The 26,529-nt window shown below is 38.1% G+C and overlaps 1 protein-coding gene across 1 annotated transcript; it reads left to right on the forward strand.

Annotated features, from left to right (window-relative positions):
* Positions 1 to 249: 249 nt before the first annotated feature.
* On the forward strand, positions 250 to 26,289 carry LOC131941707 (homeobox protein BarH-like 1b; the record flags this gene model as incomplete). The annotated part of the gene is given in 5 exon segments (XM_059301147.1): positions 250 to 565; positions 23,742 to 23,917; positions 24,752 to 24,859; positions 24,861 to 24,893; positions 26,030 to 26,289. Coding segments are annotated over 5 exon segments (893 nt in total), but the record flags the coding sequence as incomplete, so codon positions are not given.
* Between the last annotated feature and the right edge of the window lie 240 nt (positions 26,290 to 26,529).

Raw genomic sequence — 26,529 nt, forward strand, 5'->3', positions numbered from 1 at the left:
GACAGAAACAAAATTGATGTGCAAGTTGTTAAAATATAATGATGGCGGACATGTTTTGAAGAATGTTATTCTGAAGAAGACAATACTAAGGATGCTAAAAGATTGAACAAGGCTTACAAAGTTTAGATAAGCGATTGAGTTTTAAAGTTGGACGGATCTAAGTTAACTAATTCAGTTAACATTTGTAACGTAGCGTTTGTTAACTAAGCTTGTGTTAACAAACGTGGAGCCATGCACGGACAAACAAACATGACGACAAAACGACACTCTTTCCTCATCCGGGACATTCTCGGCGACCCGGAAAAATCCGTGACCCCTAAACACCCACCCCCGGAGGAGCCGGCCCTGACCACTTCCCCAGGGTCACTCAACCTGCACACACCGTCCCCGTCGCTGACCCCACCCTCCCCGGCTGCTCACCCCAAACAGATGCCCAACTACGGCTCCACACACACGGCTTTCAGAGCCGGATCGCTGGCTTTTCCGGTCTTCCCCTACCCGGCCCACACCGGACACCACCCCTATGTGGGCTACTCACCTATGGCCGGCAGCTTTCTACCAAGAGGTAAGTCGTAGGTCTTGTGGTCTGTTGTAAACTTGTCTAGCTGTTTGTTGCTTTAATCTTATATCATCACAGTGCTCAATTGACCTGTGAACAACATTGAAGGTATATATATATATATATATATATATATATATATATATATATATATATATATATATATATATACATACACATATGTATATGTATATATATTAATATATAAATATATACATATGTATATTATATGAATATAAATTAATATATAAATATATATATATATATATATATATATATATATATATATATATATATATATATATATATATATATATATATATATAGTTTTTCCTTAACCGGTAACACTAATTATATTCAGACCAGCAGAAAAGAAAAACTTTTATAGAACGCTTACAGTAGAAGGTTTTTTTTTTTATATTTACAAAATTTAACTTTGTTTAAATCAGTTTTATTAATTATTAAATATTGTGACAAATAGTACTTTTTTACGTTAAACTTAAGTTGGAACAAAACAAACACAAATTTTAAAAAATACGAAGTATATCTTAATTTGTTTTGGAATTTATTTTCCTGTTCATTTTTGTACGATCTAAAAATAGAACACAGCCTCGTGCTTGCCGAGCATGCGTATTCACTTTCCCTCTTCGCGCGATTAAAAAAAAAACCTGTGATGACAGTTTATTTTTAAACGCGCCTTGAGTCAATACTCTAAGTTGGTTGGCTTCTTTTTCCCCTAATAATTGTCGAGGAAACGATTATCCTTTCTAAACAAGCCGGCCCGTCTAGCTAGTCTGCTAAGGGGAGAAAACTCAGCAGAGTGGCGATGGAAAGCAAGACGGGGTGCCCTTCGTGTTCGCACCTCGCGAATCATTAGCGAACATGACGAAAACTCGCGGTGTCGACGCTCGTTTGACAAGGCGAACTTTTTTCACGTGTTTTTTTTTTTACTGCTAAGTATGAAAAAATGCACGAAAACCAATATGAGTATGAGAGAAGGTACTCAAATTCAAATGGATTTTATTGTATAAAGTATATAGAATACTCTCTTTAATAAATACAGATTTTTCGTGAGTTCAATAATTGGGTGACCAATTAATTCAACTAATAAAAGTTGTTGTGTATGTTTATAAATATATATATATATATATATATATATATATATATATATATATATATATATATATATATATATATATATACATATATATATACATATATACATATATACATACATATATATATATATACATATATATATATATATATATATATATATATATATATATATATATATATATATATATATATATATATATATATATATCATTATACGCACACATCGAAGCAGGCGCTTCCTCCATAACGCCCCTGACTTCCCCGTCTAAAGGTATGGCGCTTAAGTTCGTTTCAAAGTGTGCCATACACTATGGATACGGTGGGCTGCTTAAGTCGTTGTCCGGTGGTCGGATGGCATGCAACACTCCGGCCCTGACATCTGGGCCGGCGCAGAGGATGTTTTTTCTCACCATAACAGAGTGCGATTGCTGTATAGTCACACCGGACACCTTGCGCCGCCAGGGCGGTAATATTGTCAAACCATCAACCAACAACTCATATCCAAGACTTAGAAGGTCCGTTTTATATTTAAATAACTCAATTTTGAAGAAAAAAAATTCGGTTTGAACCCTTAATCATATTTTAACTCCAGACATTAATCTTGCTTAACACAATTCTACTATATAAATTAATGATATATATTTAAAATATTGTGTTGACCTACAGGTATATTGGTGTAAGATAAAAATATTTTTTAATAGATTGTTTTTGTTTGAAAAACAGCTAGTAGGTAAAAGAATGGTACTAATAAGTGGTTGACGGTTTACATACTGTACAAACATAGGACATAGAAATCACGTTAAAGTAAGAATTGTCTGTTCTGAAAATTACGCCCCTTTAGTAAACCAAATGTTTATGTAAGGGAAAAAAAATGAGACAATTGTTATCTCCCTTTAGAGAAATCACAAGATAAGGCTTACAAAAATGACAGCGGGCTCGTGGTATACCTGACACGTTTCAGGCCTCGGGTTCCAGACTCCTGACAGACCCCCTGGCCGTCAGAGTTGAGAGTAGGGAGGGGAGTTCGAAAAAAAAAGTAGCATTGGTATTTTAAGAGAGGTAATTACGTTTATGGCGTGAGTTGTAAAGTGGCGCTTACGGGTATGTGGAGTATATTTGTGGGCTCTAGGCTGAGCTAGATTTACTTTAAAAATATGTATAGTATTTTTATTTATATGTTTTAGCAAAGTCTAATTACACAGGTATTGGTTTTCATTATATATATATATATATATATATATATATATATATATATATATATATATATATATATATATATATATATAATCAAAGTATTATCTTTTTGAAATTTTTACACAGGTATTGGTTTTCATTATATATATATATATATATATATATATATATATATATATATATATATATATATATATATATATATATATATATATATATATATATATATAATCAAAGCATTATCTTTTTGAAATTATTTGGGGGAAAAAGCCATCCCAGTCGTTTTTGTCAGGTGGAAAATATGTTTAAAATAGTTTATAAAAGCGTAATGAAGGAGAATGTAAAAAGATCAACTGGTTTTATAAAGCGTAAATTCTTTGAAAATCCGCCGACTTGAGCTTATGGAAGATGCTGGTGGTGTAGGGTGGAGGAGTTGGGCGGAGTTTTACTTCGTTCAGTTACACTTAACATAGTTGAACTTAAATGATACTTGATCATTTATTTTTATTTTCGCTTAACTTTTGTTACTGCTTTTTTCTGTATTGGTCATTTTTAGCGCAATTTCCATACGGACAATTGCGATTATCAACTCGCTCTGGATGGATGTGTGTCCGATGTGTCGTATCTCCTCCTCAACGAAGCAATATCGAGGACTAGTTCCAAAAGCAAATATGTTAAGCAAGTTCCGAGGATGATTGTGGGCCAAAAAAAATCCCGGAATTCCTTCCTGGATTTCCCAGAAAAGCCAAAAAACCTCGAAAAAATGCAGTTTTTGGCCCATATCTCGGCAACCAGTATTGCCGAAGAAAGTTTAAAAAAATATCCTTTCGTTCGGTCACAAAAATTAATTAAGGAAATTGCGATTAAATTGTCACTAGACTTTTTATTATCGTTTATTATTTTGCTACGCCTTACTCGCTTTCACGTGCGGGCCGTTTAAAACAAAACGTGTTTCCTCCCTTTCGGAAAGTTACGGATATGAGTTAGACAAGTCTCATTAAATAGCTGCGTTGCACCATGTGTTGCAACTTTTTTCGAGGTGTTTCTTTTCCATGAACTGTGAAACCCTCGGAATCGTTCCATCAGATCTCAAATTTTTTCGTACCTCAAAGCAAAAAATTCGCTCACTCGACTGCTTGTAAATATCTCGAATGTCGGGGTACCACTGTATCACTTTCTATAACTTGCATATTTTTGTAGGTTATTTTAATCCATAATGCATATTTTTATAGGTTACTTTAAATCCATTAATGGGGGATTAAGGAGGTTTACCGAGTTTTACCCAGTGGGGGGGGGGGGGGGGGGCTCAAAATTACTCTTAAGTGAACACAATTCAACTAGGTTATCCATCGTCTTCGTCGTAATTTTACGAATTAATGAAACGTAATTTAACTGAACACTGCATCCACATTAACTTTCGTCCAATGGTCGGAAGAATTATTTTGTCTTGGACCTTTCATAGAAAAATCATGTTTTCACAATTTTATCGCATACTTTTGTTTCGTGTATTAAACTATAACATTTTATAAAGCGCACTATAATTGATCTAATTGATAGGTCTTCCAACCGAAACTATTCCTTCTTAATAACAAATCTTTGTTTCTGTTTTTATTATTTTTAGAACAAAAAAAAATGTCATTGGATTTTTTACTCAAATTTTACTCGTTCTTAATAACTAATGTTTGTTTCACTCGCTGTATAAACTTTAAAAAAAAAAAAAGCCATACGACTTTTTAAAATAAAGCCATTGAAAAGCCGTCGCCATCCGCGCTGTCTTTCTGTTGTTCCTCGCGTGTTGACTCAGGTCTCACATTTACAGCACGTTACGGGGAGGTAAATCCGTTTTCCATTTTGCAGATAAGGGAAATAATTCGTTAAAAAAAAGAAACCATTATACTGACGTGTGGCGTCGGTAGGAGAGGTGGCCAGGTAATTGGCCCGTGTTTGTTTTTGGAAAGAATTAGGGCCAAAATAATAATAATATGGGTAATGGATTGGCTTACGATGCCAAAATATTTGAACAAATTCTTTTGTCGAAGATTTAACTATTTTTTTGTAAAAAGTTCTTTTTTTAGAAATAAATATATCCAATACATTAATTTTAGAACGAACTTAAGCTCAAAATGTAGAATTTAGCATTTTTAGTCAAAACATTTTAGGCAAAAATGCATGTAGCATACGCAAAAGAAAACTAGCAAATTGTTAACAAAATTTCCCGCCTTTTGGGTGGTCTGTGTATCCCGATTCACCAGCAGACGTTAAGCGCCAGGCGATATTAAATATTGGTAATTATTTTAAAATCTGCCGACTGGCTTTCTAGTGAAAACGAAACAAAATGTACCCACATACAACAAAAATCATGAAATGTATACCATGGAATGTTTTTTTTTTCTTCCTTTTTTTGAAAAAAAAATGTTTTCACTTAGCAAAAAAATATTTGATGCACTCTGCTTAGGGTTGGGTGACGATTGCAGGGGTGTAGCCTTAGGTTCATGCTAAATGGGCGTTGTCAAATGATTTTTTTTTACTGTCATTTTATTTTACTTTTTTACTTTTTTTCTTTTCTTTTTTAAGTTTAACTTTTCAATATGTAGATAGAAAAGTGTTGAATAGTAAGAATTTCATTTTACATGAAGAAAACTAAAATAGCTAGCATGCATGTTACTCGTCGTCTATAAGTAGCTAGAAGAACTTGACGTGGGGGCGGGCGGGGGGGGGGGGTTAGTATTTAAAAAGTGTAAATTTTTTAAAGAACTTAATTTAAAAAAAAAATTTAAAAATGTGTTTTACGTTTTGTCATTGTTTAATGGCATTGTAAGCCCGCATGTAACGAACGGTGGGGGGGGGGGGGGGGGGGGGGGTTATGTAGAATCTGTTTTAAGGGGTCATCCAAAAATGACGTCTCACTCGTAGGAGGGAGGGGGTCCGTTATTTTGTGACGATGTGTGATGAGGGGGAGGGGAGGGGGGGTTCAGATGTTGCGACGTCACATTTTTGCATTATAAAGAAGCAATGTTAGAAAACGAATTTTAGACGTTATTTCGCGTTTTAGATAACTGTTTTAATAAATTCTAATAGTTTAGACAAGATTTTGGAAAAATATCGATGTTTAAAAAAAATTCAACTGCAATTTTGAGGGGGTTGTAGGCTGAGGTGTGACGTCATTTTAGGGGGGTGTCTGGCTTTTTGGGACGACGTGTGACGGAGTGAAGGGGGGAGGAGGTAAAAATCGTCAAAAAAAGCGTGAAGTCATGTATGGATGACCCCTAAATCCATGACGTTATTAAGAGGGTATCAATAGTCTATAAGTTACCGCAGAAAATATCTGATAGTAGACAGTAAAAACCTCCAACATATGCTAGCACGGATTCGAACTCACGGCCTACAGCCCTATCATGTGTTGGGGTTTTTTTTTTAATAAAAAATTAATAGTGAATAAAGAGTTTTAAGATTTCCATCAGAGTAATTCTGCCACCCCTTATGTTTTGATAATAATGGACACGTCCGGATTAAACCCCGCAAAGCATTGTTTTCATTGGTGTAATTCAAATACCGCCGAGGATTTCGGTAACCCAAAGAAAAACAAGGGGTGGTAGGTGGTCGGTTTACCAAGTGCTTATTTGGGGTTTTATTAGTTGAAAAGCATAAGCCTTGGGGGAAAAGGTTTTCTTGGCTTTTTTTTTTTCTTTAAAGAAACAAAATTGGCATTCTTTTATTTTAGAAGTGGATATAAAAAAAGCTAAGAAGATTTATGTTAAATTTACAGTGTGTATGTGGGGGGGGGGGTGGTCTAACAAGGGATACGTGAGACGGAGCAGACGGCAAGCAGACGAGAGCAGACGAATCGCGTGGGGGACAACAGTTTTACGACCGCCGTGATGCGAGGGTTCTCCGCCTGGGTCACATGACTGTACCCCACGGGGTATAAAAAAAGGGGGGGGGGGGGTTGTGTGAAAGATGCGTCAGGTTTTTGGATCATCACATAGGAAAAGTTTTCATTTTCAGTTAGAACGTACCGTGAATCCGGGAAATTCCAAACATAGGGATTTGGAAAAGGAAACCCACTAAAGGCCCGTATTACGCATCGGGCGTGGCAATTCCTTATTGGCGTATTACTTAAGGAACTGGCGGTCAATTAGGGACGTAGTACTTAGTGGACATAGGACGACGTGGCCTAACGTGGAATACTAGACGTCTAAAGTCTCGAGTTCGAATCCGGGTTTAAGTCAGTGGGAAGCCCATGAGTCCACCCAGCTCCGATGAATATCTAACACACGCTAGGAAAAGTAAAAGCGGCTTTGGTATAATGCTGACCACACTATCCCTTCATATGCCGAGGTCAAAGAAACAGGTGAACTCTACTTCACTTGCCCCCATGGACTATCAGGCTCAAAAATGAACTTTACTTAGTGACCGTCGCTTTTTTTAAATGCATAACTCCGGGAACAGAACGTGGTTCATTAATAAAATCATGGTGTTTTTTTTTTTGACAGATTTTAGTCTCTTGTTAAAATCACATCACAATCCCGCTTACCTCCCCTCCCAATTGCGTAATTATTATTTTTTTAGTTGTTCCTTCATTTTGCCTTTTCAAACAAAATATCTTTGTAAAATATCAGCCGATCTTAGGTTAGATTAAGATGCACTAGCGAAATTTAAAACCAATTTACAAAAATCTTTTACAAATCCAAAATAACGGGGGGAAAATTTACAGAAATACCCCCCCCCCCCATATCTCCCCGTCATACATCGTCACAAATTCAGAATTCCTTCCCCCATGGCTCTATTTATGGGTCTATTTATAGGTCATTACGGTCGTACACAAAAGCACCAAGCTCAAAGCCTGGCTTCAGCCTAAACTTAATCCATGAGCCTACCCAGCTCTAATGGGTACCTGGCAAGTTACACCATGGAATTGACCACACTGTCCTTTTATATGCAAATGGTAATGAAACACGTGGACTCTATTAGCCTTGAATTTTTTATTTTGCTTCATTTTGTTTTTCTACCAATATATGTCACGTGATTTTCTTCAAAACCAACAACTCCGTGAGCTTACCGAGAATAATTTGAGAAGCACTTTTGTAACTTAAGCTCTGGACGACGCGTTATGCAAGTAAGCTCACGAAGGCTTTTATGTCTAATTACATCACTCGATGAAAAGTGAAGTATTATCATCTAGCTTAAAGTGACGTATCATTTAAGGTAGAAAAGTGTAAGGTATCCAATGCACTCGTTGCACTTTATTCATATTTGACCATTTCGACTAAATTAGACGCTCGCAAAAAAAAAATTATTTTCCTGCAAGTTTCATTATTTGGTTAATTTAGGGATATCATTTTGTTTATGTTTTGTCAAAGTGGACTTGGAGAGAAAATAGAATTATTTTAGTGATGGCGTCATAGAAACGAAACAATTTGAGTAAACAAAAGTTCGTTGAGCGCAAAGGGGGTGAAGATCAAGGGAAGTAAGCAAGGATTGCTATATAAAGGGAGATTATAGATGTTTATATTTTGAATAAATACATTTTGGATAAAGTTTTCCCGGGTTCGCATTTAGATTAAACTTATTATCCTAATCTAGACGAATATTTTGTTACTGTATATACTTTTTGAAGCCTTATTTAAATTATTAATCATAACGCCAATTTGTTTTCATCCTGAGAATACTAGTGGGCGTCTGACCCGTTATAAAGCGAATATTTATTATAACGTGACGAGCCGGCCCGCGGCATAACATACGCCGCTATTTAGTTGTTGTTTTTTCTACTTTTCAGTAATTCATAATTTGTGAATTCGACAGTACCAACGCTGACACTGAAAATATGTCTTTAAAACAATATAAGTAGCTCGTTAAGGACCATACCCCCCCCCCACTTCCTTTCCCCCCCCCCCCCCCAACGTTTAAAATCGTTTCAAACTAAATGATCTGCCCCTAATAGCCGTCACTAAACTGCACGAAGGTAAACATAGCGTGAACCACCGCTCACTAAGACCATGTAGGGGTGGGGATGGTAGGGAGCGCGTTTACAGCTTGTTTTCTAGCGTCTCCCAGAAGAGAATTATATATATAGATTCTTTATATTAGTTATGCAATACGTATATGTCAAATTTTAACATAAAATTAACTGTTATTAGCATTTCACTCAAGCGGAATACAATTGTAATTGCGTTTTTATATTAATTTGTCAAGATTGTTTTGTCAACGTTATCTCGACGGTTTAGCTGTAAATCACGAAGCTTATTTCCAATCTTTATAAAGTCAAACTGTTCTTGTAAGTGTTTGTTTGAGTGTGTGTTTAATCGAATTTTTAACTTCTTTCGGACTCTTTTTCGACACAGCTGGGGGGGGGGGTCATTCTTAAATGACGTCACATTTGTTGTGGAAAGGGCGGTGGCGGGCGGGGGAGGGGGGGGTGAACACATATGACACGTTATGTGACCAGTTGAGGGCGGAGGCTCGCTAATCTATATATATAATTCTCTTCTGGGAGCCGTTAGAAAACAAGCTGCAAGCGTCTCCTTGCAGTCCCCTCTCTCTCTATCACTATCACTACCACCCCCACCCCACCCCCACATTGTCTGGTGAGCTGTTTACATTTTATATTCATAGAGACGGGTTTGGTGACGGCTATTAGGGGCAGATAATTTAGTTTGAAACGATTTTAAACTTAGAAGAGGTAACTAAGAGGAGGCTGCTTTCACTTGGGGGGAGGGGGGGTTTAGTGTTTTTAAGCAAATATTTTCAGTGGCAGCATTGGTACTGTCGAATTCACAAATTATAAATTACTGAAAAGTAGAAAAAAACAACTAAATAGCGGCGTATGATACGCAGCGGGTCGGCTCGTTGTAATAAAATGTGATCATTGGGTTCAGTCTTGACTGAGCTCAGTTAAAATTTGAGAAAGAAATCGCAGTTTAAAATTTTTTTTAAAAAAAGGCGTTTTCTAGGGCAGTGGTGACATGTTATAAGAGGGGACTGGCTTTTTGCGACCAAGTGAGACCAGTGGCGTAGCGAGAGGCGGGGGGGGGGGGGGGGGGCATATGTCAAAATGGGTTGGAAAAACAAATTGAAAGTTTGAGGGGGGTGCAAATCGAAAGTTTGAGGGGGGTGCAAATCAAAGTCAAAAGTTTGTCCCGGGCGCCGGGAAGGGTCACTGCGCCTCTTAGTGAGACGATGAGCATCAAAAGCGTGACGTCATTTATAGCTACCTAAGCTTCTACTTTTAACCTTTTTTTTTATTAAATATCAAATCATATTACTATACATTTGTTTTTTTTTTCACACGAAAATTGAACTATACAAAATATTCTCTTTGTTACAAACACATGTTCATTTTTTTTTTTGTAGAAAAGTGTTTTTCGTCACCTGTTTAAAACAATGAGTTGTTTTCTGCTTTGTACCCCCCCCCCCCCCAGCCCCTCCCTTTAAATTTCGTCGCCCAATTCTCAGTCCCCCCCCCCCTCCCCCCATCTTAGAGTCTTTCCCCAGCTGCTAATCTATTACCCAGAAATTACACCCTGTGTCGATATCCTCCCCCACCCCCCATCTCCCCCACCCCCAGTCATATGGCAGCGATCAGTAAGAACAAGAGGGCGGCCCGGGTGCACTGTTCCTGGGACCCTCGCCCCGGGCTTGTATATTTTCTCACCCGAATCGCATCTAATCCCTGCGCTAAGTGTTTGGGCTGTGCAAGGGGAAAGAATCATTTTTGCTGCAGAATTAACTTCTCTTTGGGGGCGAGATTCGCGTTATTTGTATCCCCTATTGTTTGTTTATTTGGGTGTTTGCTGAGAGGGAGGGGTGGGACTATATAGATGCTGGAATATTTTTCGCGAATAATAGCTATGATTAACCATTGCATAAAAAGTCGATTCGAAACCTAATATAATATTTCTCATCTTTTTTTAAAAAAAAAGTGTGAATGCACTTTTTAGATCTAGAGTTAAATCTTGGTTAAGATTTTTGTTTAGGGTTTAGGTTAGGGTTGGACTATAAAGCTTGTCTAACACCAGATAAATCTATTAAAGCGGAACTAATAGGGCTAGGCTAAAAAAGTAGGTTGGGCATCTGTTATATAACAGAATAAAACTGCGTCAGGCTGTTAGTAGACTAGTATAGAAAACAGAATTTCTTCCAGTCATCCCCCCCCCTTCCACCGAACGAAATAGAATTAAAGTAGAAAACATACTTATACCAGTGTCGTCGTCCCGTCCCCGTCCCGTCCCCCCCCCCCCTTCCCGGAGAGAAAAGTCTGGAAGAAACACTGTAAAGAAATCATTCACCTCTTTCAGTATATCGTCACAGATAATTACACGAAAATTACTAGACTCACAACCCCACCCCAAACACACTCTAACCCTACCCCAACCCTTTCTCTGTCTCTCTTTCAACAATGTCAAATTAATGAACCTGTTTTTTTTTATTGTTTTTTTTTTTATTATTTTTATTTCACAAGCTAAATGAAGTATCCAGCCTCTGAAATGATAAATATAGATTTTTCTCTATCGTAGACACAATAATACTGTTCAAAGAAATTCACTTTTATTTTATTTTTGAACGTTTAAAAATGATTTAACCAAAAAGAAAGTATCGTTGTACGAAATGCGCTAAGGTGATAACAAAACAAACCATAGGATAATGCACTCATTACGCAAAAAAATAAAAACAGTCATTAAAATATGTTCGCTAAAGCTCCAGTCACAAAGGAGATGACTCTATTTAAGGTGAGTATAGAGAAAGGTAGTGCCTTCCCTTTAATGCATATGGTGTCTGAAGTGCCCTGAATTACCCACAATCACCAGCCGGAAATGACCTATTAAATATCTCGATTGTTTTCAATATGGGTGGCCACCATCGGTGTATACATTTATTTCTCTGATTCGATTTACCTTAGGCCGACGATTGTTTTAATGCATCTGAATAATTAATCTCGCTTGATATTATTATCACCGATTTTCAATTTAAATAATCTAATCTTATTTATTTTATTTTTACTCTAAAATATATCACTTATTTCAGCTACATTGTGTCCGAATGATATCATTCTATTAGGGTATGGTTCCTAAAGCTAATATTTTTTAAAATACCCTTTATGAAAAAATTATATAATAATGTTCACATCACGTGACGAGATCATGTATTTGTGTATCCAAAACGACTGTTATATTACACTAGGTGCACAAGTTATATATTTAAGTGCTTAAAGTATGGAGAATATTTTACAAAATTCAATAGAACGCACTTCCTTAATTTCACAAACTTTTGACCGAGTGTTGGAAACCTAATCTTCACTGCTATGTATATCGCTATCATGACTACCTTTTAAATAGTCTTGAAACGTCTATGTAATCATACTAAATTTTTGAAAAAATCTCTTTTTAAATACGCCAAGCGATAAAAAATTTAGGTTTGGAACTCATTTTTATAAGTTTATATCGAATGTAAGCCGTTGAAAACAGTTTAGAATTATTTTATCAATTCGAATATTTTCAAAAACTGCCCTCAAACCTCTCATTGAAGTCAACCGGAATGGCTAGGGAGAGTAAAACAATAAAGTTAGAACAATTGTTTTCCGTGATAAAAATACACAATAGTTGTCTATGGTGTATAATGTTATAACATATTCAATTTTGGTTGAAAAAAAATAAGCTTTCTGTGAACACAAATTTGGAACCATTTAAAGCGAGCTTTTCTAGAACATTGAGGAATATTCAAAATTAAAAACATGGGAACCATTTAAAAGCGAAACAATTTATATTTATCTTATCTGAATACAAAGATTCGTGTGAGTTGTACATGTGTGAACTACAATAAAACAATTATTCAACCGCCATTTGTGTATATGAATTTAAAATATTCATAAAGCGCTCGATCGCTAGACAATGGTAGAGTCTAGATTTCGGTTCATGTTTTCTATTCCATTTTAAGTCATAGAGTCAACTCAGCTCCGATGGGGACCCAGCATGATTTTGACATTGATCATATGGTTGACCACAAGATCCGTTCGCATGTCGATGTCAAAGAAAAAGTTGAACTCTACTTCATCTGTATTATCGAGCGTCATTTCTGAAAGGGTGCTTTTCTTAAACGATATTTCAAAAGATGGGTTTGTTAGAAATCTGAATTTACATTAACCCCCCCCCCCCCCCCGCACCCATCCCTTCCCCCCACACACACATTTTCCACCACTTGTTGTTGTATACAACGTATAAACAAAACTAAACAAACATAAAAGTATCATATTGTGTTGCTTATCAAACAAAAACCTCCCCTCATTAAAAAAAAAAAAATTGCCAGCTTTCCCCCTTTCAAACCACCCAGATTGTAAACCATTTTTGCAAGATCCCTCCCCCCCCCCCACAATTTCTGCAGGAACCATATCCGCCCCTACACAGAACGGTGTATATTTACACCAGCATAAGTGGGCCCATCTCCCCTGCAGAGAACGCGATAAATTTTGTATTATGTTCGTCATTTGCTGCATAGGTCACGGAAGAGTTCTTGATTCTTTCCACGTGCTGGCTTGCTGCGTATCAGAACATCTTTAAAAACGTGTACCGTTGTAATGTATCAGAACGTCCATATAAATTAATTGGAGGGCCCTTATAATCATTTAGGGACTATAATATGTAATTTACAAAAAAAAAATTCCTATGTAAATCACCAAAAACAAAAATTAATTTACGTTTAAGAAATGCGATAAAACGTTAATTTAGTTTAGCTTTTTTTTTTATAATTGAGTAAATATAAATTATTAAAACACACTTTTTATAGAATGAACTAAGTAAAAAAATGTAAATAAGTATTTTGATCATTCAACTTTAAGTAACAAGATATCAAATGTCAAACTTGTTAAATTAATAAATCTCAAGAAAAAAATATGTTCCTCTGTTTTCTATATTTTAGTATAGAACCGTATCAAAATATATTTTTTTAAATCTGGTCTTGAATATTAAATTTTTTTATAATTTTAAATTTTTTATTATCATTTTTTTTTAAATCAGGTTATGGACCAATCCTAATGCAATATAGACTTTTTGAACTCCCAACAAACGTTATGCTTTTTATATGGCCCACACATAATATTTAATATATTTGATTTTTTATTTAATTTTAAGTTTAAAATTTTGTTTTCAGCATGTGTTTTAAAGTTTTCATCTAATTACCTTAGTATATTTACCAATTTAATTAAATATTGGTGTTTTTTTTTTTCATTCTTAATTAAAGTATAGACAGCATTAATACGAGTTCAGGACTATCTCTTCACCCTCGCCCCCTCCCCCCCCCCCCCAATCCCCCTTGCCCATACCATAGTACCCCCCTATACACCTCCACACGAAATATCAATTTTAAAACTTCACATGTAGTTCTACCTAGTGTTTATTAATTAGTTCATACGTGGGAACGTACGACCCACTTCAAGTACATATACAGTATCCCCGGCTTCTAACGTTAGTAACCCATCCTGTTCTGATCCATTACACGCCCCTGCTCTTAGGGTCACCCCGCGTACGATTTCATCGAAATCAAGAAACTTACTCTTAACATAGCCAAAGGCAAAGGCGAGTTTGGGTAAGGAGGGGGTGGTAAGTGGGAGGTATAATGGCGGATTTTTATAAATACGATTGTCACGTGTACGAATATGAAAGCTCTATCGCCGCCATCTTGTGGATAATGTAGCCTCGTTTTGATATTGGTTTGTACCCCATCACCTCCGAAGCGTCTACACCTGCACAAAAAAGTGTGTTTACATTATCAGACGGGGCTGGGATGTTTCGATAGTTTCGTAATAATTGCCTATTAGAACAGATACATGCTCGTTTTGGATATGTCGGAACATGGCTGTATAATTGTTACTATTATAATTCTTTGATAACTTACAGTAATGCAAATATGTAATTAAATTTTTATTTTTATTTTAAAATACAGACACATCTGATCTTCTTTCTTCTTATCCGTTCTTAATTTTTAGTGTTGCCTTATCTGCAAGTAGTGGCGTAGCCAGGATCGTCTCAAGGGGGGTGGGGGGGGGGGGGGGGGGGGGTCCAATTTTTACCCGGGGACAAACTTTCGATTTGCACCCCCCCCCTCAAACTTTCGATTTGTACACCCCCCCCCCCCCCCCCCAAAACTTTCGATTTGCACCCCCCCCCCCTCATACTTTATATATATATACCGAGGGGGTCTATGGGGGGGGGGGGGTTATGACCCCCCTAACCACCCCCCCCCCTTGCCTACACCACTGCTGCAAGAGGGTTTGAACTTGAGACTTTTTCGAATTTAACAACCATGAGCTTTGCCGACTAGACCACGCCTCCAAAACAATTAAGTATACGTGTCAACTGGTTATGCGCCATAGAGGCCATTGACTCCGATTTCAGCCTGCTTTTCTTTTGGGATTTGCTTCCGTACAAGGCAGCAGTTGTTTGATATTGGAGTTGTCTCTCCTAGAAGAGTGGATGTCCCCAACTAACGAGCCTACAGACACAGCTAATAATTATCCTGGATTATTTCCCTTTGAAGCCAACATAATCCCCAATAAAATTCTTCTAACCGAAAAAATATAGGCCCCAATATCTAAAAAAATCCCTTTATAATAAATAGCATTAAATGCACCGAAAATAAGAACTTTGCTTTCTTTAATAAAATAATTGATCACCAAAACTAAAGTGATTTTTAATAACTGTGGTAATATTTATAAATAAATTATTTCAATCCTTTAATTTCACATTTTTATAATTAATAATTATTGTATTTTGTTATTACATTTACTGTATCTATTAAAATTATTATTACTACTATAACGTTTTTCTATTATAAACACTATCAAAATGTCAATATATTTTTTAGAATTGTGTTGATGACTAATTGTGTAATTCTTACAGCTATAGTAATTGCAAGAATAATAAATAAAATTATTTAAAAGTGCACACAAGTGGTGGAGAAGAAGGTTGAGGTTTATATCATAGACGAGGTGCTTACATAATTACAGGTGACAAAGTGGAAATTATAAATTAAGGTGCCAGTATAATTTCCGAATCCAAAAGGTGTTTACCTTCGATAAATTAGTTCCTCTTAAAGAGGGAAACCCGGCATATTAGCCTGGACACTTGTATCAGTCCACTTAATAACACATTGGGAGATGGTAGAAATGAAGGGGGGGGGGTAGAATCAACTATCAAGCGCTGACAACTCTGATAAATTGAAATAAAAGAATTACATCCGGTTGTCTGCCTGCCGTGCCACTGCTTCGCTCCCCTTGTCTTTCAAGCCCCGGTGATCGCCCCTTGTCTTTCAAGCCCGGTGATCGCCCCTTGACAAGAAAGTTATACAGTAAACTGTTTACTGGCCGGCCATCATACAGCCGTGTTGGGTCCTCTGTGCCGAGAAAACGCCGAGAGGGGAAAAGGAGAAGTGAGAAGCGCAAGCCAAGTGAGGAGAGATGGGTGGTCTACTTACACCTTTCTCTTTGCTGCGTCAAAAAACTGGTTGACCCCTTTCAAGAGGATGGGATATTTAAGTTGATGTGTGATCTCGATAGAGAGACACCACGGTGTGCGATACAAGATATACATATAAATTATATGTATATATAGAGAGGTGTATTTTTCGATAGAAGTATATATGTGTATATATATATATATATATATATATATATATATACAAATGAATTTTGATTTTGTGTATATATTTTTGAAATACATGTGTGTATATGCATAGGTCTAAAGGTTTTTTGCATGTTATATACATCTATACACACATATATATATATAAAATATAATCAGGCACATGTGTAGGCCTATATATATATATATATATATATATATATATATATATATATATATATATATATATAGAGAGAGAGAGAGAGAGAGAGAGAGAGAGAGAGAGAGAGAGAGAGAATGAGACTACACACACACACAAACATATATATGTGTATATTTATATATATATATATATATATATATATATATATATATATATATATATATATATATATATATATATATATATATACCTTATCCCGGCCAATAGAATCCTGACATATTTACACTACAAAAGTGTAGTTTCTGACATGAATGCTTCCACACGTAGACTCGCGCTAACAAATAAACCATTACTGGGCCCACTACATCGTTCCCTATACCTCGCCCGTTTGTCATCAGCTCGCTGCCACCGTGCGGGTACCTGGCTGGTAACCTTACGGTACCCCGCTAATGGGACCCGCGAAGACCCGCAGCATTTTGCCCCCCTGCCTGGGTAAATAAATTTGTATTCCTCATGACCGCCCATTAGCTATAATTGTCGCTGTGGATGATATACATATGGTTGGTTTGGTGGTGGAGTGGGTCGAATGAATCGTGGAAGACAAAGATTTTATAACTATTTATATATTATATATTCACCCACCCACCAACCTACCCACTCATGCACCCCCCCCCCACTCCACCCCCACCATCCACGCTGTCTTAATATATTTGTTAATGGAGCGGCGTGGTCGAATGGTAGAGCATACGAAAGTCTCGAGTTCGGATCCCTGGTTTGTGTCTTTAGGAAGTCCCTGACTACATCTATTTCTGATTGGGATTTTTTAAAAGAATTTATAATCAAGTTTATTAATTAATGGCGTGGCGCAATTTTAACAGAAATGTTCCTCACAAGTCATATAAAACAAACATATCAACCGACTTCTAAAATTATGTCACGACATTTTTTAATATATGTCAGCGAGTTGACGATAATTCTTCCACATAATTGATGACATGGATTTAGAATTTATGTTATAATTTAATATAAAGTGGCAAATGTAGAGAACTTGAAAAAATAAACCGGGAGTGATCTCCCCTAAACTTTCTCGAATATTCTTATACGAGCCGGCCCGCGGCATAACATACGCCGCTATTTAGTTGTTTCTAATTTTCAATAATTCATAATTTGTGAATTCGACAGTACCAACGCTGACACTGAAAATATTTCTTTAAAACACTATAAGTAGCTCGTTAAGGACCATAACCCCCCCCTTTCCTTCCCTCCCCCCTCCTCCCCCCCCTCCCCCCCCCCCCCCTACGTTTAAAATCGTTGGCTCTGCTTGTAAACATTTAGAGTGAACACAGCTCACTAAAACCATGTAGGGGTGGGGAGGTAGGGAGAGCGTTTGCAGCTTGTTTTCTAACGGCTCGAAGAAGAGAATTATATATATAGATAAAATAACAGGGGATGGGAACTCGGGCTATAGACATGATTTTTAATCCATTTTAAATACTTAAAGTTTTAAAAATAGAATAAAATCTCGTAGACAAATTAATTGCACACCAAGTGAACGCCAAATAAAAAAGCGCATAATGGTGCGCAATATTATTATTACTTTTAAAATTTACATTAGTTTTTTGAGAAATCGGAAGTAGCATAAAGTACTACTTCCCGTCAACGGAAATGACTCAAAATTTAATAGAAGGTAGAGAATTAGATCTTTTACTTACATATGAAACTTCATTTATCTATCTGAAATAGTACTCAAGTTATAGGCTTTTGAAAAATTCAAAGTAGGAAAAGTACCACTTCCGGTTATCGGAAATCGCTCAAAAGTTGAAACGGATCTACGATTTTTATTAAATACTTATATATGAAATTTTATCAACCTAGCTGTAACGGTACTCAAGTTATCGTGTTTACACACGGACAGACAGACAGACACACAGACACACAGACAGACACACAGACATACGGACAAGATTGCAAAATTATGTTTTTCCGTATCAGTGAGGTGTGAAACGTCGAGATTTGTAAAAATCTCGATTTTTTTTTTTGCACGATTACAAGACTTTCTCTATACTTCGTATATACGAGAAAGTAAAAATAATTGAGTTTTCTATTTTTAAATTTCTATTTATTTCCATCAAGCCAAAGTTATAACATGCAGTTGCATTTTCGTGAGACCACTGTTTATTGGTTTTGTAGAAACTCCGTGATCGATTTTCTGACAGCCCTACGTCATAGTTATTTATTTACCAAAACATGCCGATAAAAACGTTAAATACATTTTTTAAACCACATGACATAGTTCTGTCATTTTTGTTTACATATTCTGTGATAAAAATGTAAACAAACAAATTGTTTTAGAATTATTTTTAAAAATTTGTTTGCTTACCGAAAATACTAAAAACATCAAATACACCCAATCTTTAGCAAAGTCCGAAAAAAAAAATCAAACAGTCAAATTTTTAAACGCCCGGTTATTTTAATAACATTAAATATGATTTTTAAAATGGGCATTTCAAATAATTTCAAGACTATTCTCGGTTGTGTCGATTTTGTATTTTTTAGGACATACACTTCGTCATATTTTTACATCCCCCCTGCCCCCTCCCCCCCACCCCCTCCCTCAAACACCTTATCTTTTCCCCATCGTTTATAATTTATCTGACCAAATTCAGAAACGCCGTTTTCAAGATGCGTGCCGTCATTTATGGACGACAACTCTAACCAAATAGTCGAGAGTATGAGCGGCCACACGTAGCCGACGTGACCTTTCCGTGAATACAACACATGTGTTACCGGAAGTGACAGCGATCGTGTTGACGCTCTCGAGGGGAGATAACTCTAACTATTTCTAATCTGCCCGGATGGGGCTGTTTAATGCGTCAGGGAGTCGACTACCTTGACATTTTGATATCGATACAATTATTTACTTGGTTACGGAGCGATTATATTTGACAGCGTGATGGTTGTGTTGTAGGGTCAAGTATTTAAAATCATGACGTGGAGGATTGTGAACAGGAATGTCCAAAAAGTAAGAAGGACGCTACAAATACAAACTAAGGGGCTTACTAAGGCAGAGGCGTAGCGACTGGGGCGGGGGGCAGGGGGGTACATATGTCCCCGGTGCAAATTGAAAATTCGCTCGCGAGGGGGCGCCAAATTGAAAGTTTGTCCCCCGGCGCCGGGAAGGGTCGCTACTCCTCTGTACTAAGGGGTCGACCTTAAAATGATGTCAAGCCTCTTTGCTGGTTGATTTTACCACGCACATCACCCGCACCTCCCACATCGTCACAAAAATTCAGTTTAACCTGACATGACGTCATACTTTTTATTAGAATTACAAACCTACGTGGCAGTTTGAATCGTCTAGGCCAGGGGTCTCTAAACTACGGCCCGCGGAGATTTTTTTGTCCATAGAAAAGACGTTTGTTGGTGATGGTTGAGGAACTTTGCCCAGAGAAATCAAAGACATGCCTGGAAGAAACTGGCTCCCAAACTGAAATTTGATATTTAATGCGGCCCTCGGACTGAAAAGTTTGGAGACCTCTGGTTTAGACTTACAAGCAAAACGATGATTCAGCAGATTAGCCAGGTTTTCGTGTCGTGAAGAATGGGGGGGGGGTGTAGTGGTGAGGAGCCTACGTTTAAGTCTTGGAGGCTGTACACATCTGACAACATTGTCCTTTGATATGACGGGGTGAACAGATGCAGGTGAACTCTACTCCACCTGGAACCGTCAGGTCAGAGATGGCACATTGACGAGGGGGATTGGTTTTTTGGGCAAGCCAATTCATGACGTCACACCTGGTAAGTGGGGTTGTGAAAGATGGGAGAGAGGTAAGTAAGTTTTCATTGCAAGCCAGGTGGTCGATGAGCAGAAGAATTAGAGCGTATTTGTTTCTTTTTTGTATTTGTATATGAAAAGATAGCGGTCAGTACTGTGCTCAGCCGCCTTTAAATTCCCTAACGTGGGCTGGGTACTCATCAGAACTGGGTGGACCCACAGATTCTAACAGACTCGATATATTTTATTTGTTGTTTTTAAAACTAAACAAGACGTGAAACTTTATAAAATTGTACTTGAAATATACTAAAATGTCCAAGATGTATCTGGTTTTATATATACTCCATCATTATATCCTTTCTAATCCCGACCCCCCCCCCCTCCCCCGTGCAATATTTTCATCAGATATAAACTCCCAATATTCGCAATCCAACCACCCAGGGGCGACAATTAATCTTCTAATAGCTCTTCCTCGAACCACCCCCTTACCTTTCTTCATTCCCCCTCCCCCCCCACCCCCTTCGTGACAACCCGCTGGCTCGGAGCATTCAATTTGTTTAACCAAGTGTCCGCCATATGAGTTGCCCCCCCCCCCCTCCACCTTCACTTTCTCTTCTCCCAACCCTCTCCCCCCCAGTGCACGGGGGTAGGCTAACTGACATAAATGTCAAGCTAAAACAATGATAATTTATTTAAGTGACAAAATGCGTTTCGTTTACAAAAGGTGGCATCTGCTTGCTATTCGGGGTGTCTTGACTGAGGAAATCACACCATTTTTCTTCCAAGTCTTCACCGAATCCATCTCCCCCTTTCTTTTTTTTTATAATATAATTTTTGGCGGCACGCCACTTCGTTGCTTCCGGTGCCTACAGCGCCCCCCACGGGACGACCCCCACACGGTAGGAAGACGATAATTAAGAATTTATTACAACTCTAAATAACACTCGCGTCTAGCTTGAACATTTAATACGAATAATTTGACATTAGTATAAACGAATGCTCAAACGGGATTATTTTTTTTTCGAAAATGATGTATACATTTGTGGTATTTACTTCCCCTTTCGCGTCAAAGATTTGCCGATTACCCCCCTTTGTTAAAGGTTGTTTCCCCTGATGGTTGTAAATAAGAAAGGGACGGCTTAGGTAAAGCGACGGCCGTAACCGCAATACTGTTTTTTTGTCGTGGCAGAAAGATAGCAGTGGCTGATCCAAATAAACACTTCATGGCGACTCAAATGGTAAAGGGGGGTGGGAGGGGGGGGGGGGGGGGATAGGGGAGGGGGAGTTTAAATCTGCAAGTAATTTAAGAAAAGACAGGTTAGGTCTCGCCTGTAGTGTCAACACTGGCCTCTTCTGACAGACACTGACAGAAGGGTTAGGTTTTTAAAAAAATGGACATACATTTTTTTATTGTCAACTTAAAAAAAAAATATTTTGAAACGTGTCAGAGTAACGCGAATGCCACCCTCGTTCGAATGGTCTTGGTTAACTTTCCTGAAGAAAATCATTTGCTTAGATTCGTTTTGATTATCGCTCTTCTCTTGGTTTCGTCTACATTAAGAACTTAACAATATCTACCTAAACACCCGTGTCTACCTACTCATCAATGTCTATCTAAACACCATTGTTTACCTGCATACCAATCTCTAAACACCTTTTTCTACCAGCCCACCATTGTCTGCCTAAATACCTTTTTCTACTTATACACCCATATCTGCCTAAACACCTTTTTCTACCTACTCAACAATGTCTATCTAAACACCTTTTCTACCTGCTCACCAATGTCTAAACACCTTTTTCTACCTACACACCAATTTCTACCTAAACACCTTTGTTGACCTGCTCACCAATGTCTACCTAAACACCCTTTTCTACTACACACCAATTTCTACCTGAACACCTTTGTCTACCTATACACAAGTATAATAGCCCAGCAAAAATCCGATTTTGTGGCTCTTGTATTTAACTATCACCGATGTCAGTTTCAACGTGAACAGTGTTTCTTCCAGACTTTTTTCTCCGGGGGGGCACTTGAAATTTTCGGGGGGGGGGGGGCGGTAGACTTTCTTCGGGGGGGGGGGCGGACACTGTTAAAAGTATATATTTTCTATATAAATTATATAAATTTCATTTCGTTCGGGGGGGGGGCGGTAAAAAATTTTCGGGGGGGCGAAGCCCCCCCGAAGAGATGCCTGGAAGAAACTCTGAACGTGAAAGAGGAAAAATTAAAATCTGATTTATATTTGGTGTTACTTGTGTGCTATATATCTCACACTACCCCTCAAAAAATTAAAATCACATACATATATAAATGTGTGTGTGTGTGTATCAGAGGCGTCGCGATGGGGGAGCAGGGGGGTACATATGTCCCCGGGCGCCGACTTTAGGGGGCGCTAAAATGGGTTGTAATTACAAATTAAAATGTCATTTTAGCTGCATTTTTGCATTATAAATACTTTGAAGGGGGGGGGGGGGTGCAAATCGAAAGTTTGAGGGGGGGGGGGTGCAAGTTGAAAATTTGCTCACGAGGGGGCGCCAAATTGAAAGTTTCTCCCCGGGCGCCGGGAGGGGTCGCTACGCCTCTGGTGTGTATGTGTTTGCATGTGTGTGTGTGTGAGTGAGTGTGTGTGTGCGTGTGCGTGAGTGAGTGTATGTATGTGTGTGAGTACGCGTGTGTGCGTATGTGTGTGCGTGCTTATGCGTGTGTTTACGTGTGTGCGCGTGTGTTCGAATTTTGCGGCAGTTTCCAACGTTCGCACACAGCTCGTTATTTAAAACTTCACATTAAAAAAAAAATTCGAAGACGATTACGTCAAAAAAATCGACATGTTAAAGAGTCTGTTAAACAAGAGGGTGTCGATGAGTGGTGTTTTGACTTGCTGATACCTTAACACTCCCAAACGATTAGCTGACACGGACCGAGCTCAAACATCCCCCGACCTGACACCGGGCCGGTAGCGATATGATGGTAACGAGTTCATCCCCCCAAAACCAATCATGGGCTTGCGTCAGGATTAAGGTTTGAGTGCTAAATTGCTCACTCATTGACACGCAAAGCGCGGCGCATTACATCCGGGCAACGACCCGTCGTCCCGAGCATCGGGGCGGTGATCCGTGTTTGAAAACACCCCGTGAATTTTACCCCGGGTACTGTATCCGTGTTTGAAAATACCCAGTAAATTTTACACCGGCTAGTGTATCCGTGTTTGAAAACTACCACCGGGTTTACTCCGAGTGTCATTTTGGGCCTTCATAATTTTCACATCCCGACATCTTCATCCCGTGTTGATGTGTTTTTTTCTCTTTCTCTTTCTCCCTCCTCAGTACCAGCTTGCTTCTCTCACATCGACCCCTACATCGAAGCCAGAGGGGAGAACTCGGGCTACTCCTTGCCGATTCCGCTTCCGGTGTACATCAGAACGAGGTCGCCCTCCGGGTCGGAGAGTTTCGCCAAGCCTAAAAAGTGCAGGCGGAGCCGGACAGTCTTCACAGAATTACAGGTAATTACACGACCCCCCCCCCCCCCCATCTCTCCCCAATTAGAAATCATATATTTATACGTCCACGCGGAACGGGGAGGGGGTGGGGGGGAAGTGGAGGAGAGGGGGTATAATTCATTTTTTAAAATTAAATATAAACATTCTTGTATGTAATGATAGACATACATAAAACGTGAAAAGATGTAAACATCATTAGGTGTGTATTTATTTAAAAAAGAAAACAAAACCCAGCAAAGCAAGTATTTAAATCAGAAAGTATAACATAAAATTAGTACCTTTGCAGCTGGTCAGTGATACGATAAACAGCAATAAGGGGCATAACTTGGATATGGCCTTACAACTTAGTATATAGTGCTGCGTAAGACTTCAGAAGATAGTTTTCTTAAAACTTTTCTTTCTATAGAATAGAAAATCACATCAACCTTAATAATGCCGTGCCTCAATCTATGAATGTTTGGGAGGAAAATATAAATGAAAAAAGCGTTAATCATCATACACTTATACTTTTAAAACATTCTAATCATAGTACACTACATATTCTAAATTGAACTTTAATTATAAAATATCCTACATGTCCTGAATATATCATTAGATCAATTTTCTGGTCACACATTTCAAGTCACACTTAGGCAATTCTTGTTGTTGAATTTGTTCGGTTTATTGGAGATATGTTTTGAGAGAACTATAACAATTATAGTGGACTTGCGCATTGATGTGGGTGGGGGGGTCTCACGTGGTCGTCATATCAAAAGGAAAGTTATTTTTTTTTTATTACTATACAATTTTGAAGTGCTTAATCAACGTATGCTGAATCTAAATTTTTCTACTTCTCAGTTGATGGGTTTGGAGAAAAGGTTCGAGGGTCAGAAGTACCTTTCAACACCTGACCGTTTAGACCTGGCCGAGTCCCTGGGGTTATCGCAGATACAGGTGAAGACGTGGGTACCAGAACCGCCGCATGAAATGGAAGAAACAGGTAAGGGGACGCGACTCAACACGCGCCAGAAACTCAATAGTCGCGACGACAAGGGGAGATGACTAGGTTTGAATGATTTGGTCAGTGTGGCGGTGATTCTCTCCCTTTTATAATAGTACTACGGGGTTGTTTGCGAGATAGTAAACAAACAGAAAACCTTGACCTTATCTAACGCAAACAACGACCCCCCCCCCTTAAGTTTAATTAAAATTGTTTGGCGTTGGTATAGGAAGTTAATTCCGTCGCTCAAGGATTTGGTTTAGGGATAGGTGTGGTTTTTAATTGTGTGTTGGGGGGGTGGGGGGGGGGGGGGGTGAAGAGGGAGGTTGCTGCATTCGTGAAGATAACAAAATTGTTAAATAGAAGAAAGAGAAAAGCAACAGGGATCTTATGACACGTAGCACAATAGCTATAAGAGAGTTTAATCAGCTGTGAATCTAAATAATGTCTACTTATCCTGAAATAGCACATGCAGAATAAAAAAAAAAAGAAACGAATACTTGAAATCTTTAAGTTTGTTTCATTTTATTTTGTTTAGCTTTCTTTTTAGGTGTAGAATTAGGCGGCTGGGCATAGTGTTGACCACACTATCCTTTCAGATGGCGAGGTCTCTGAAGCAGATGAACTCTACTTCATCTGCCCCATGTCTTGGGCACGAACGGGAAATAATGATAATAGAATCATTTAGCTTCAGCCATATAATTCAGTCCAACTCTTAAGTCCCCCCCCCCTCCCTTTTTTGTTTTCGTTAACAATTTGCAGACTGCTATAACATAAGGGTATCGACATTTTCTTCAACATATATATCGCTGTTCAGGTTAGGGTTAAAATCAGTGAATAACACAGATCATGTATCGAATCCTCGGTTTAAAAAAAAATACACATTTATTTAATCTGTAGTTGTCGCGTGTCAAAACATTAAAATAACCACGATAAGTATAAAAAACTGATTCAGTGGCGTCGCTAGGTCGGGTGTCACCCGGTGCGGCACTTCATTGTGTCACCCCCCCTCCCCCAAGAAACAAAGTGTATATGTGTGTGTGGGGGGGGGGGTCTACATAGGCTTAAAATTTAAATATATGTCGCATAATTAATCATTAATGCAACTATAAATATTTTTTTAAAATTTGAAACAGGTTTTACAAAAAGGCGCCAAAGAAGCACCTACCAAACCCAAAGGGCGCCCGAAAAAAGATTCGCTGGACGAAAGTGCCGACTCGGACCTCGACGTTGACGACAGCGATTCGCGTGACGTCACGAGCGCTGACGTCACAGCGCCGTCAAACTCGCCGATGAGATCGCCGACCTTGTCAGACGACGGCGATGTGACGTCACGGGAAACACGTGATCACCCTTGCAAGGACCAATCACAAAGCAGCTTTCCAGACCGACATTGGTAAAGCCGAACATTAGAACAATGATTGAAACTAATTTATATTTCAATAAACAAACATACAAAAAAGTTTCAAGTTACAAATGCATAAGATAGTTATTGTGAGTTATACAACATTTTGCTAAAAACGAATAGGAAAAAATAGCTTTATAAGATATATTCTAATATGAAAATATCTGAATAATAAATTAGGCATATTGTTAGGTGCTAAATTCCGCATGTCATGTTGCATTGTTGTTCTTC

Source organism: Physella acuta, unplaced genomic scaffold (genome assembly GCF_028476545.2).
Source record: "Physella acuta isolate Inbredline_101_S28 unplaced genomic scaffold, ASM2847654v3 ptg000030l, whole genome shotgun sequence".
Lineage (NCBI taxonomy): Eukaryota > Metazoa > Mollusca > Gastropoda > Physidae > Physella > Physella acuta.